The following is a 13,266-nucleotide window of genomic DNA, read 5'->3' on the forward strand; positions in this document are numbered from 1 at the left end:
TCGCATCAACTGATAAAACGGCAGGCTTTTGTCGGTTGATCGCGAGATGAATCGGTTAAGGGCTGTTATTCTACCGGTCAGACGCTGGACTTCACGCTTGTTCCTTGGCGAGGGCATATCGAGTATGGGTTTGATTTGCTTCGGGTTTGCCTCTATTCCCCATTTAGTGACGATGTATCCTAGGAATTCGCCGGACGTCACGCCGAACGAACATTTTGCCAGGTTGAGCTTCATGTTGTACTTGTTCAGGGTCTGAAAACATCTCTGCAGATGCTCAACATGATTGTTTGCATTTTCAGACTTGACTAACATATCATCGATATACACCTTCATGGTTATCCCCAGTTGGTCGGCAAACATCTTGTTGACGAGGCGTTGGTAGGTGGCCCCAGCATTTTTTAGACCGAATGGCATGACCTTGTAGCAGAACGTGCCCTAATCGGTGATAAAGGCAGTCTTCTCGCGGTCATCAGCGTGTATCAAGATTTGGTTATACCCTGAAAAGGCATTCATGAAGGAGAGTAGTGCATTCCCTGCCGTGGCTTCGACGAGCCTCTCAATATGCGGCAACGGGTAACTATCCTTGGGGCAGGCTTTATTGAGGTCGGTGAAATCGATGCAGACCCTGTTTTTCCCTTTCTTCTTTTTCACCACCACCGGATTTGCTAACCATTCGGGATATTTGATTTCCATGATAGATCCGGCCGCGAGCAGCTTCTTGACCTCGTCATTTACTGCCTTGGTTCGTTCGGGGTCGAGTTTACGCCGCTTTTGCTTGACCGGTTTGTAGGTTGGGTCGACATTAAGCTCGTGGCTCGTGACGTCCATGCTAATTCCAACCACATCGTCGAAAGACCAGGCAAAAGTGCTAGCATTGTCTTATCGCCGAGTCAAGGTCCGCGCCAATTCCGACGCACCGCTATGGGTCGTTCTCCTCGATATTGATTTCGTCGATCAGATGGTGACTCGGAATTTCCTCAGGGCTGGGAGTTGGTAACTCGTCCAGCTCTTTCTTTTATTGCTATAAGTCGGCGGCTTTTTGTAGTTTGCACTCGATAACGAAACAACTCCTCGCGTCTGCCTGATTACCCTTAATCGTATATATTTGGCCGGACAGGGGAAATTTAACACACTGATGGTAAGTTGACGGGACGGCCTGCATGTCGTGAATCCACGGGGACCCTAGGATGATGTTGTAGACTGCTGGTTTTCGACGAAAACAAACTATGCCACAAGGACATGCCCGATACGTAGATTGGTAATTTGATTGAGCCGGACGACATCATGTAGTTTCCGTCGAATCTCGTCAATGGCCTGATCGATGGTTTAATTTCGCTCTTGTTGACTTCCATTTTGTCGAGGACGTCTCTGAAGATGACGTTGACAGAGCTCCCATGTCGACCATAATTCTTGTTACCTCACTTTCGCCGATGTGCAATTCGATGACAAGAGGATCGTTGTGTGGGAAATTGACTCTAACCAGGTCTGCGGCCGTGAACGTGATCGGTGGAACGAATGGTGGGACTTTAACTGGCCATATTGCAGCCGTGTCGGCCTTCACGTAATTACGAATAGAGCGTACGGAGTCTTTGCAAGCTTTCAGGCCTCCCATGATCATTTCGACATGACGTCGTGGTGGCCATTGAGTTGCAGTCGGGTCGGCATAAAGGGTGTAAGTGCCTAGCGCTGTTGGAAACTTTACGCGTTGATGATATGTTGAGACCACGAATTTCATTTTTTGGAGCCAAGGCGTTCCGAGGATGACATTATATGCGGTTGGCCTATCGACGAAGGCAAAATCGAAGAGGTGAACTGTTCCGCCGACTACATCGGGAGCATGACCGTGCCTAGGGAAGTGAGAGAACTTCCACTGAAACCAGTCAGAGTTTGTACCGCCGGCATAGCAAGATGTAGGTCAACTTTTATGTGGGGGAGCATTCTCCGGAAAATAACATTTACCGAACTTCCCGTGTCGATTAAGACATCCGGGACTAGGTAATCGCCAATATTCATTTCGACAACCACAGGTCCCGAGGCGAAATTGGCAACTCGGCAGCGTCTTCTTCTCTGAACATGACTGGAGCGTACGACCGGCAAGTAGGTGTGCTCCCAGGTAACCAATCGCGTTCGGTTCTATCGACATCATGGACAGGATACATGATGCAAGGTGAATTAGGGTCGAATGGGAGGATTCCCCTTATTACGTTGATTTTGAAACGAGCTGGGGGTGGTGGCGCTTCAGCCCGCTGGTTTTCCTGTCCGCCAGCCTGTTTACCAGCTTCGGACTGGTTATTGGGCACTGGTCGGTTATTTGGACGGCCTTGCTGCCCTAGGCGTCCTCGTGCGTTACCTCATCCTCGTGGGGCGTTACTTTTATACTGGCGCAGCTGCACCGTGACTTCACCATTGAGGTACTTTCCTGGCAATGCATTTTGGAGGTGCCTGCAAGATTGCGTTGACTGTCCGGTGTATTCATGCAATTCGTAGTAAATATTATGGTCGGGCTCCTCTCTCACGCCCTTTGGTGGGGTCGTTGGTATTAGGGCTGACGAACTAGTTGGGGGCGTTAGGACGTCATTGACGAGGTAGGTCGCGCCATGTTTCTTACTGGCCGCGAGGTACTCTTTGTCGAGGTGCTGACGAGGCTCGTGATATACTTCTTTTGCCTTGCCGGTCGACGGCTGGGTTCCGGTGGAGGAGCGCTTTTTATCGAAGACGACTTTTTCCTCTTCCATTTCGATATGGACTACTGCTCGATGGAGGGCATCTTGTAAAGTTGGGAATCTGTTCAACTTAAGATCTTCGCGGAACTTTGATTCATACCATAGGGCCTTTTGGAGGGTGGCGAGCGAAACACTATGGGGGGCGTTCACTTGTGTGACAATCTTTTTAAACCTTTCCATGAACTTTCGCAATGGCTCATGTTCTCCCTGCTCGATATTATGGAGGACGACGATTTGTTGTAGTAGGGATGGCCAGGATTGAGTACTGCTTCAAAAAGGTCAACAAGAGCATGCGGAAGCTGTCGATTGAGTCGAGTGGCAAGGAAGAGAACCACCCCAGGGCATCACCACTCAAGTTTTCTATGAACAGCTGGCACTTCCCGGCGTCGAGCTCTTCCAGGGGAAACTCGCATCAATGGATTACGATCTCAAAGGACGTTAAATGATGAGTTGGATTTGAGTCTCCTTTGTATGGGGTCAGATGCTTAATTTTGCAATCCGGACGAACGACGACCCGGCGAATTCACGCGGTAAACGGAGTCTTCTGAGATTGCTCTAGCATGTGGTCCACATCAGGTGCCGCACTAGTAGCTTGATGGAACTTGCTTGTGACATCTTTGATCTGACTCCTGAGCTTGGCCAATTATCCGTTTTGACCCTTCTCGGCTCTATTGGTGGCTTCTGGCTGTCTGACATTTTCTTGCAACCTTGCACAGATGTTGGAAAGAGAGGTGAAACGTTCGTCCGTTTTCTTGTCCTGGGCCTCTATTTTCTCGAGTATACTCCGCATTAATGCGCTTACGTCCAAGGAACTTGTTCCCTCCCCTATTGATCCGTTCGACATTGACGGGGCTCGGGTCGGCGGGATATGTGGGAGTTCTTCTTGGGTCCCCTGTACGCGGTCCGGCGTATCCGCTACGTATCTGTCGCTTCCTGTGGTATCTCCTTCTCTCATTTTAAGATGTACTTCGTTGATGTTGGACTTTCTTTCAAAGTATCCCTTGTTTCTTTACCTGGATGCGCACCAAATGTTGAACGAGTAATAGAACTAGCTCAAATATTATAATTAAGAGAGGCGAAACAAAGGATTTTATTTAAGATTGTCGAAGATCGTTGAATTACAAGTTGTCTGCTTATAAGCCGATCGGCCAGTTACAGAGTTGTGTACTCGTAATTTAACTAATAACACTTAAAGCTAGAATCGGATGAACTCCAGACTCCTGCCTCTTATTACTTCATGCCTTTCTCCACATCACTACCTCGATATTTATAGTTGATGGGACGTTTCATCCCTATGCCTCAGGATCGATGTGGTATAGTTCCAAAGCATAGTCAGTGACCGCTCCTTTGCAGGCTGTCATTCAATGGGCTGTCCGTCTTTATTGGGCCTTCTAGAAGTTGAGTCAGCCTGGTAAGAACGACATGGGCAGTCAATACCTCTAAAAGCCAAGTTGACTATTTCACGAATGGGCCGGGTTGGAGGCCTGTTAAGGCAGGGTGAAACCCATATCCAACAGATGGGTGACCTTCCGTAAAGTGACTGTCGGAACTGTGCGAGTGAGGACAAAACACAGGAAAAGATCATATGGTGATTTGTAGGGATGGTAACAAGTCTTTAAAGCCTCCCGGACGTAGCAAAACGAACCGTCAGATATGGATGGGCTCACATGCCTAGTGAAATGACGTGAGACCTATTAAAGAAAGTGGACCCATTGACTGGGAGTGGACATGGGATCCACAAAAAGATGGCGGTCGGGGCGTTACACCACCTCTCTTGTGTTTGTGAATACTCTTCATAGTGGTTTATCTAAACCTCTTGAAAATTTAGATGTTGTTGGATCAACGTTTTAAACTCAATTTTACACTAATTGCGGTAAAATGAACGTGAATCACCAATTTTAAAATGCAAGCAATTACTTGAATTTTTTTTTAAGAACACAACTATTTTTTATATTATAAGTAAAATAAGATTTAAGAAAATACTACATGAAATTAACATATGACATAACAATAAGTTACAAAACATTATTTAACATCAACAATTGTTTTAATAATATTTTGTACATTAACAAACAGGATAAGGAATACCACAAAATTTTAGGATTTCTTTAGCTTTTGGGGAAGTGACGTATTTATTAAAAATTGGGTTCTTAATGAAATCACAAAAACATGGTTGTTCTGCTTTCATTTCTTTACAGCACTTTGTTGTTGGTTTATCTCCGTAAAGTATTGCAGGTACACATCCTGTGATCTCAATTTGGTTGCAAGGTGGTTTCACCGAATTTTTTAACCCTTGTGATTTGATCGGCACTATTGACATGAGGACTACAACAAATGTGATGCAAACTAATGTTGTTAACTTCATGTTTTGACTTTCTTTTCAATTCCAATGATTTTTTTGTGTATTAAAGAGTTTATTTAAGATTTTTATTATTGTGTTTAGTGATAATAAATTTATTATATATAGCCTAGGATCTGAAATTGTAACTGAAAAAGTGTTAGATTGTGCAATGAATGTGTGGATTATTACTCATTATAATTTGTTAAAATTAGTCAACAAAAATAATTCAAGATAACAACCCGAAAAAGCAAATGTTTTTTGGGTTAAAATACTATAGAGAATTTGTTATAAATACCCTTTTTGAGATACCCCTTTTCAAAATACCTTTTTTTTAATATTTTCATTTTTATCCTCTTTTACACAATTACAATGTGTTAAATTAATTCTTAGAATTTTTTTTAGGTTTACGTTCTCAATTTTATGTTTAGGGTATAGTTTTTAAGAGGCAGAGTTTAGTAGTTAGGGCTTAAATTTTATAATTTAATCATTTTATATATTAAAAGGGGTATTTTTGAAAATGCACACTATGAAAAGACATTTTTGAAAAGTGACATACAAAAGGGGTATTTTTGAAAATTCCCCAATACTATAGTAATTTATGTGAATATTTAATATGAAAAGGAGATATTATTATTATTATTATTAATATTATTATAGAAGACAGTGAAGACATGTGAATGTAAATCCATGGGAATATCTCATTGAGTTTTCCACCTACAAAAAATATAAAATAATCAAAATATAGAGGAGAGAGAATAGTGAGTCTCTCAAATGACTTTGAAAACCTTTCTAGAGACTTATTTTACAATTGTAACTATATAATTGGTTTTTAATTTTACTCATAATTTAAATTTTAAACAAAAACAAAATTTTATTAAAATAATATATTTGAGAGACTATAATGGGTTCTCACTACTGCATATGCTCTTAGTAATATTCATTTAGTTAAGCAAGTAAGATTTTTTTTTCCTGATATAGTATCATAAATATAATCTGATTTTATACAGTTTTTGGGTGAAAAAAAAAGTAAAGCAAAATTTAAAAATACAATCAGATATTTTTAAAGATTATGAATAACAAAATAACAAATGGATTTATTTCAAATTAATTTCAAATAAAATGTTCAGCCCAGGGTCTACCGTGGGTTAGTAACTAGTTTATTGATTATTTCCTCATAAGTGTTATGCCATTTGTTAACAAAAGTAGCAACCAATAATCAATTTTAAGAAAAAAAAAAAGCCATTTATCAAGAAATGGAAAAAAAACCCTGATTGTCAATTTAAATTTGAAATCAAAAACCACTTCGGGTGAGAGTGGCTGCAGCTCCCCTTTCCACCTCTTACTCGGGTCATCGGTGTTTCGTTGATGGATCTTAGAAGGCCGGTGAAACTTTTGCAGGAGCAGGATGGCTTTGTACGGCGTCTCAGGATTCGTCACACATTATGGGAGCTACCAATTTCCAACGAAGTCTCTCCCCTTTACATGCTGAAGTAAAAGCATTCATCTGGGCTATGCATTGCATGATTGGACATGACTACGAGGACGTAGCTTTCTATACTGACTGTTCAGATTTGGTGAAGATGGTGTGATCTCCTCAAGACTGGCCGGCTTTCTCGACGTACCTCGCCGACATCAAGATTGACAGAGAGGAGTTTACTTCTTTCTCTTTATCTTTTATTTCTAGAAATTTGAATATACGTGCGAACGCTTTAGCGCATAAGGCATGTATAAGTCCGCACCATATTTAGTATGTAAACGACTTTCCACTATATTGGCTCTCATGATCTAATTTTTTGTTGTCAAAAAAAAAACAAAACCATAAAAAAATAGAAACACATTGAATATACAGAATATCGCAAGTAAACCACTAAATCAAAACAAACACAATTAAATGCCCAATAATTACAAAAAACTGTATGACCACGATCAAACTAAATATACACAAACGTATTATTTACACAAATATAATATTGTACAAAAAAAAAATACAGAGTTCCTTAAAAAACCACATAAATCCCCAAATAAAAAAAAACTCAAACAAACGGGCTGTAATAAACAAAACTAGATTACAGCCTGTAATTGAAACGACCTGATCCGTTTTTTTTAATAATAAAATAATATAAAATAAATCTATACTAATAAAAAGTAGGAGCTATGAGCTCCTAAAGGCGCCCACATAGGATTTTAAACCTCCAATTGTGATTAGACACTTTTAAAATTCCAGAAATTTTTAGAAAAAGGAAAATTTTAAATTTATGGAAATAAAAGAACTATGCACAATATCCCACATCGGCTAGAAAATTTTTAGACAATGGTTCGGAACCAATATAAATAAGATTAATATGCTTCCAATAACGAATGAGCAGGAAAGCTTGATTTATCAGGCGTCCAAGTTTAAAAGTATATTCGGTTTGATCCGGTTTTTTATTTGATCAAATTAAAACTTTAAAATTTTTCAAAAAAATAAATTATAATATTTAAAAATTTTAAAAGTTTTAATATTAGAAATATTGAAACTTTTAAAAGTTCTTAGCTTTTAAAAAGTTTTTAATTATTATAATTTTTAAATTTTAAAAGTTTAAAATATTATAAATATTAAAACTTTTTAAAAGTTTAAATATTATAAATATTGAAACATTTTAAAGTTCTTAGCTTTTAAAAAGTTTTTAAATATTATAAGTTTTAATTTTTAATGGTTTAAAATATTATAAATATTCAAACTTTTTAAAAGGTTCAAAATTTATATTTCGAAACCTTTTAAAAGTTTAAAATATTATAAATATTGATGTAAAACATAAATTATCTTATTTATCTACTTTTGTGCTTTTTATTTCTTATGAGTTGTAAAACATATTTTTGTGTATGATTTTATAGATAAGTTGATATTTTCATTAATTTTTTTTATCTTATTTTTTATTTTTTTTGAGAAAAGAAATGATTTTGTTCTTGGAGTTTGATGGATTAACAAGTTGTGTGGTAGTTTAAAAAAAAGGTTTTTTAGTGGAAGAAAGTGAAGAAGTTGACGAGGATGAAGAAGAAAAAGAGTATAGAGAAGAACCAGACGGTAAAAGTAATGATGACGATTACCAAAAATTTTGACAATAGAAATGACAAGAAAGAATATGAAGAAAGAATATGAAGAATAAGAAAACATTGAATAAAAATTACGAAAACATAGGTGGTAGCGATTAATTATATATGTAAACGAGTTAAATTCATGATGATAAAATTGTTTTGTTTTTCTGGTGGTCAAAAAAATGGTTTAGGATATGTGAGGTCATCAGTTTAATTTCCCTCGCCTGGATGTCGAGTTAAATTCATGATTTTTTTTTATCAGATTTGATTTTATAACACAACTGATTTTTATATTTAAAAAAATTGTGTATCTGAAATTTAACTTTTTTCTTGATACTAATTTAAATTTTTTATAAGATAATATTTTACTACAGTCATCAATCATATATAGATTTCATCAAAATATATCAAATAAAAGTAGGAGTTATAAGCTTCTTAAGCTGTCTACCTAAGATGTTAAACCACCAATAGGGATTATATACTTCACTAATTAACTTTTTAAAAATTTCCAATTTTTTTTTTAAGAATTATTTTAAACAACCTATCAGGATTTGACATATCATTCATTAACATTTTTTAAATTTCCAGAATTTTTTAGAAAAAAGGAAAATTTTAAATTTATGGAAATAAAAGAACTATGTACAATAATATCCCACATCGGCTATAAAATTTTTAGACAATGGTTCAGAACGAGTATAAATAAGATTTCTATGCTTCCAACAACAAATGAGCAAGAAAGCTTGATTTATCAGACATCCAAATTTAAAAGTTTTATTCGGTTTAATCTAGTTTTTTATTTGATCAAATTAAACCTTTAAAAAGTTTCAAAAAAATATATTATAATATTTAAAAAATTTAAAAGTTTAAATATTATAAATATTGAAACTTTTATAAGTTCTTAGCTTTTAAAAAGTTTTTAAATATTATAATTTTTAAAAGTTTAAAATATTATAAATATTGGTAGTTTTTAAAAGGTTCAAATTTTATTTCGAAACCTTTTAAAAGTTTAAAATATTATAAATATTTATGTAAAACATAAATTATCTGATTTATCTACGTTTGTGCTTTTATTTGTTATGAGCTGTAAAACATATTTTTTTTGTGTATGATTATATAGATGAGTTGATATTATTTTATTATTTTTATTTTTTATCTTATTTTTTATTTTTATGAGAAAAGAAATGATTTTGTTCTTGGAGTTTGATGGGTTAACAAGTTGTGTGGTAATCTAAGAAATGTTTTTTTAGTGGAAGAATGTGATGAAGTTGACGAGGAAGAAGAAAAAAAAAAGTATACACAAAACTTGACAATGAAAATGACAAGAAAGAATATGAAGAATATGAAAACATTGAATAAAAAACACAAAAACATAGGTGGTAGCGATCAATTAAATATGAAAATGAGTTAAATTCATGATGATAAAATTGTTTCTTTTTTCTGGTGGACAAAGAAATAGTTTAGGATATGTGAGGTCATCAATTTGATTTCTTTTTATCAGATTTGATTTTATAACACAACTGATTTTCATATTTAAAAAAATTGTGTATCTGAAGTTTAATTTTTTTCCTTAATACTAATTTTTTTTATAAGATAATATTTTATTACCGTCATCAATCATATATAATTTTCATCAAAATATATCAAATAAACTCACGCTACGCGTGAGTTCAAACCCTAGTAATAATAATAATAAACTACAACTAGTAGTCCGATACCCACTAGCCATCTAACCACAATCACAATCAACAGCGGAAATAACCAATATCCATAACCAATAAATAACCAATAATAATCCAAATTATAAACTAATGATCCAAACAGCATAAACTAGAGAACCAGCAATCCTAAACAACATTCTAAGACTCAACTCTAGCAACCTAACAGAAGCCAGACAACCAAGCGAACCACTAGAACATCCTCCTCTTCATTGCCTTGATTTCACGATCACACTTTGCCTTTACGTGCACCAAAAACACACTTTGCCTTTACCTGCATCACAAACACACAAGCAATAGAGATACTCTAACCATCAAACAACGATCAACAAACAAACCAGGCTCTGCATCGACCGACACAAAGCTTGCATCGACCGACACCAACGGGGACCAGCATCGACCGACACATGGTATGCATCGGTCGACACAAGGTTCACTTGCATCGACCGATGCTTCCACTTGCATCGACCGACACATGCTCGACAAGACGCGGAAACCCTAGTTGCATCGATCGACGCCTCCACATGGCATCGACCGATGCTCCTAGGTCAAGCCACGCCGTCCTCGCACTGCATCGACCGTCGCACAATGTGCATCGATCGACGCACAATGTGCATCGATCGACGCACATGCCGAGCATCGTTTTTCCCCGAAGCTTCTCGCCGGATCTTCGTTCTTGCAACCACAAGAATCGATCCCAAGCCACAAGAAAGCTTCCTAACGCCTCAAACAATATTCTAACAAGCCTAACAACACAAAAACAAACAGATCAGAGAAATCTCCAGCTTAGATAAGCCATGGTCATGCACTTACCTTTGCCAAGAAGTTTCTAAACCTTAAACAATCAAGAACACGCTCCTAGGAAGCTCCTAACGATCTCAGCTACAGATCTCTACAGGAAACGCCTCCAAACACCAGAAATCACCAAGAACACTCAAGAACATTCAAGAACACTCAAGAACACTTTTTCTCCCTTCTTTTTTCTCAAAAACGGCTGAACTTGTCGAATGAGACAAAAACACGACTTAAAGGTTTTTCCTAACCCAAAACGCAGCGTTTAACTTAAACTCGTCCGCAGATGTTACAGTAATAAACAAAAAGGTTGGAAGAATAATAAACAATATTCATAAAACCAACAATACACGACCTGTAATAAACAATAGATTGTCACTTCAATTTTTATTTTATTTTAAAAAACATCTTATTGTCAATTTCAATTAGAAATCAAAAACCACAAAAAATACAAACACACTGAATACAAACACAATGAATCACAAGTAAACAACTAAATCAAAACAGACAGAGTTAAACAACAACCGAGACTCTAGATCATCCAACTTTTCATCGCCGTGATTCCACGTCACACATTACCTGCACCACAAATACAATGGATGCATGAGTATTACTATAGAAATATCCAGTAAGGTGATCCTCCCATCTACGAGCTATACACACAAGAAAATAAAGAGTACAACCACAAATAAAACATAACAAACTAGCTATTGAACATAACACTCAATAACTCATTCACTACACCTACACATCATCAGATCAAACAAGTTATACAACCCAATCGCTCATATAAGCTCATGGTCACGCACTCACCTTATCAAGATGTTTTCAAACAACAAATACAACCAGGAGAGACTCTCCTTGCGTTTGCAACAGCCCAGATTTGCCTTAGAACAAGCCACATAACCAAAATGACTTTAAAGCAAAACTGACTGAAATAACAGAAAACTACAATCTCAAAGAAGAAACCCTAAAACTAAAACCAACCATTAACTATCAAATCCCTCTAGTGAAAATCTAGTCCTAGACGTCACGAAGCTTCCCACAAAATCTTGTACTGAATCGGTAATATATGAGACCACGATCGCATTTACAATCCTCGTTGGTCTCAGTTCATGTCTGAGACAAAGTACCTAACGAAACTACTAATAACTCCTCGATTATTAATTCGAATCCAAATTCGTAAAAAGAAGCATATATATGAAAGGCTTATATATAACTCCACCAAATTTCATTACATTTTCGTACTATTTGCTATGTCAAATCTTTTTTCTCCTAAACCCTAACGTTTATGCTTCCTCCTTAAATCTCCTTCACACCACAACATGCTTCTCTCTTTCTCTTTCTATCTTTCTTTCTCTCAATACAAGCAATGAAGAACAGCCACAAAACAAGAGAGAAGAGGTCAATCTAGGACTTCCCAAAACCGGCCCTAAACCGGGTAAACTTAAAACCAAACCGGTCAATTTAATGATTTCACATAAATTGATTGGTTCTTCCACTTTGCTTCGGGACACAGACGTTACAGAGTCACACGCTAATCATAGCAATTATATCAAAGAATTTTTGATAGCAATTATATCATAGGAATTTTATCAAACTATTGAGTCATTCTGAAACGACCTCACCCGTTTTTTAATAATAATAAATAATAAATAATAATAATAAATAATAAATAAATAATAAATAACCCAAAAAAATATTTATTTAAATATGCATAAACTCAAATCACCAAATAAGCAGCGGAAAATACCAATAATAATAAACCAATAATTAACCAGAATCATAGACTCAAAACTAGCAACTTAAACCATGATTCTAACACCAACATCTCAATTATAGCAACCAAGCAGAAACCAAAACATATTTACTAAGTCCCTAGAACATCCTCCTCTTCATTGCCATGATCCCACGGTCACACCTTGCCTCTACTTGCACCACAAACACAATGAGATGCGTGAGTATTACCAGAAATACCCAGTGAGGCGATCCTCCCATCTACGAGTTATACACACAAGCAAATCAAGAGTACAAATACAAATAAAATATAACAAACCAACCATTAAACAGAATAACCAATACCACTTTCACCACACCTACACATCATCACACAAAACAAGTCATACAACCCAGTCGCTTAGATAAGCTCATGGTCACGCACTCACCTTTTTGGCCTGATTATAACAAATATGACAAGTTGAGACTCTCCTAACATCTGTAACAGCCCAAAAACGCCCTACAACAAACCACACAACCAAAAACGACTTTATAGCAAAACTGGACAGAAACATCATAAAATAACAGTCTCAAAGACGAAACCCTAAAATAAAAACCAACCATTAACTATCAAATCCCTCCAGTGAAAGGCTAGTCCTAGATGTCACAAACTTCTCACGAAATTTCAGCACGATCAGATCTCTGGTTAAACCGCAATCGATCCCGAAACACCCGCTGGTCTCAATCCGCGACTGATACGAAACGCCCCACGAAACTGCCAATAACTCATTGAGTTTAAAACCAAATCCACTTATGTAAACAAGAAAATGACAATGAAAGGCTTGGGGATAACTCTTCCAAATTTCGTTACCTTTGAGTACGATTTGATATGTCGAAACCGTTT

The 13,266-nt window shown here is 36.6% G+C and overlaps 1 protein-coding gene across 1 annotated transcript in view; it reads right to left on the minus strand.

Moving 5' to 3' along the window:
• LOC104783704 overlaps window positions 436-13,266 on the minus strand; it is a 19,553-nt gene continuing 6,722 nt past the window's right edge. Inside the window, exon 3 of the mRNA XM_010508825.1 lies at window positions 436-829. Within this exon, the coding sequence (XP_010507127.1) occupies window positions 436-829 (394 nt within the window). The remainder of the gene's footprint in view (window positions 830-13,266) is intronic.

This window comes from Camelina sativa, chromosome 4 (assembly GCF_000633955.1).
Source record: "Camelina sativa cultivar DH55 chromosome 4, Cs, whole genome shotgun sequence".
NCBI lineage: Eukaryota > Viridiplantae > Streptophyta > Magnoliopsida > Brassicales > Brassicaceae > Camelina > Camelina sativa.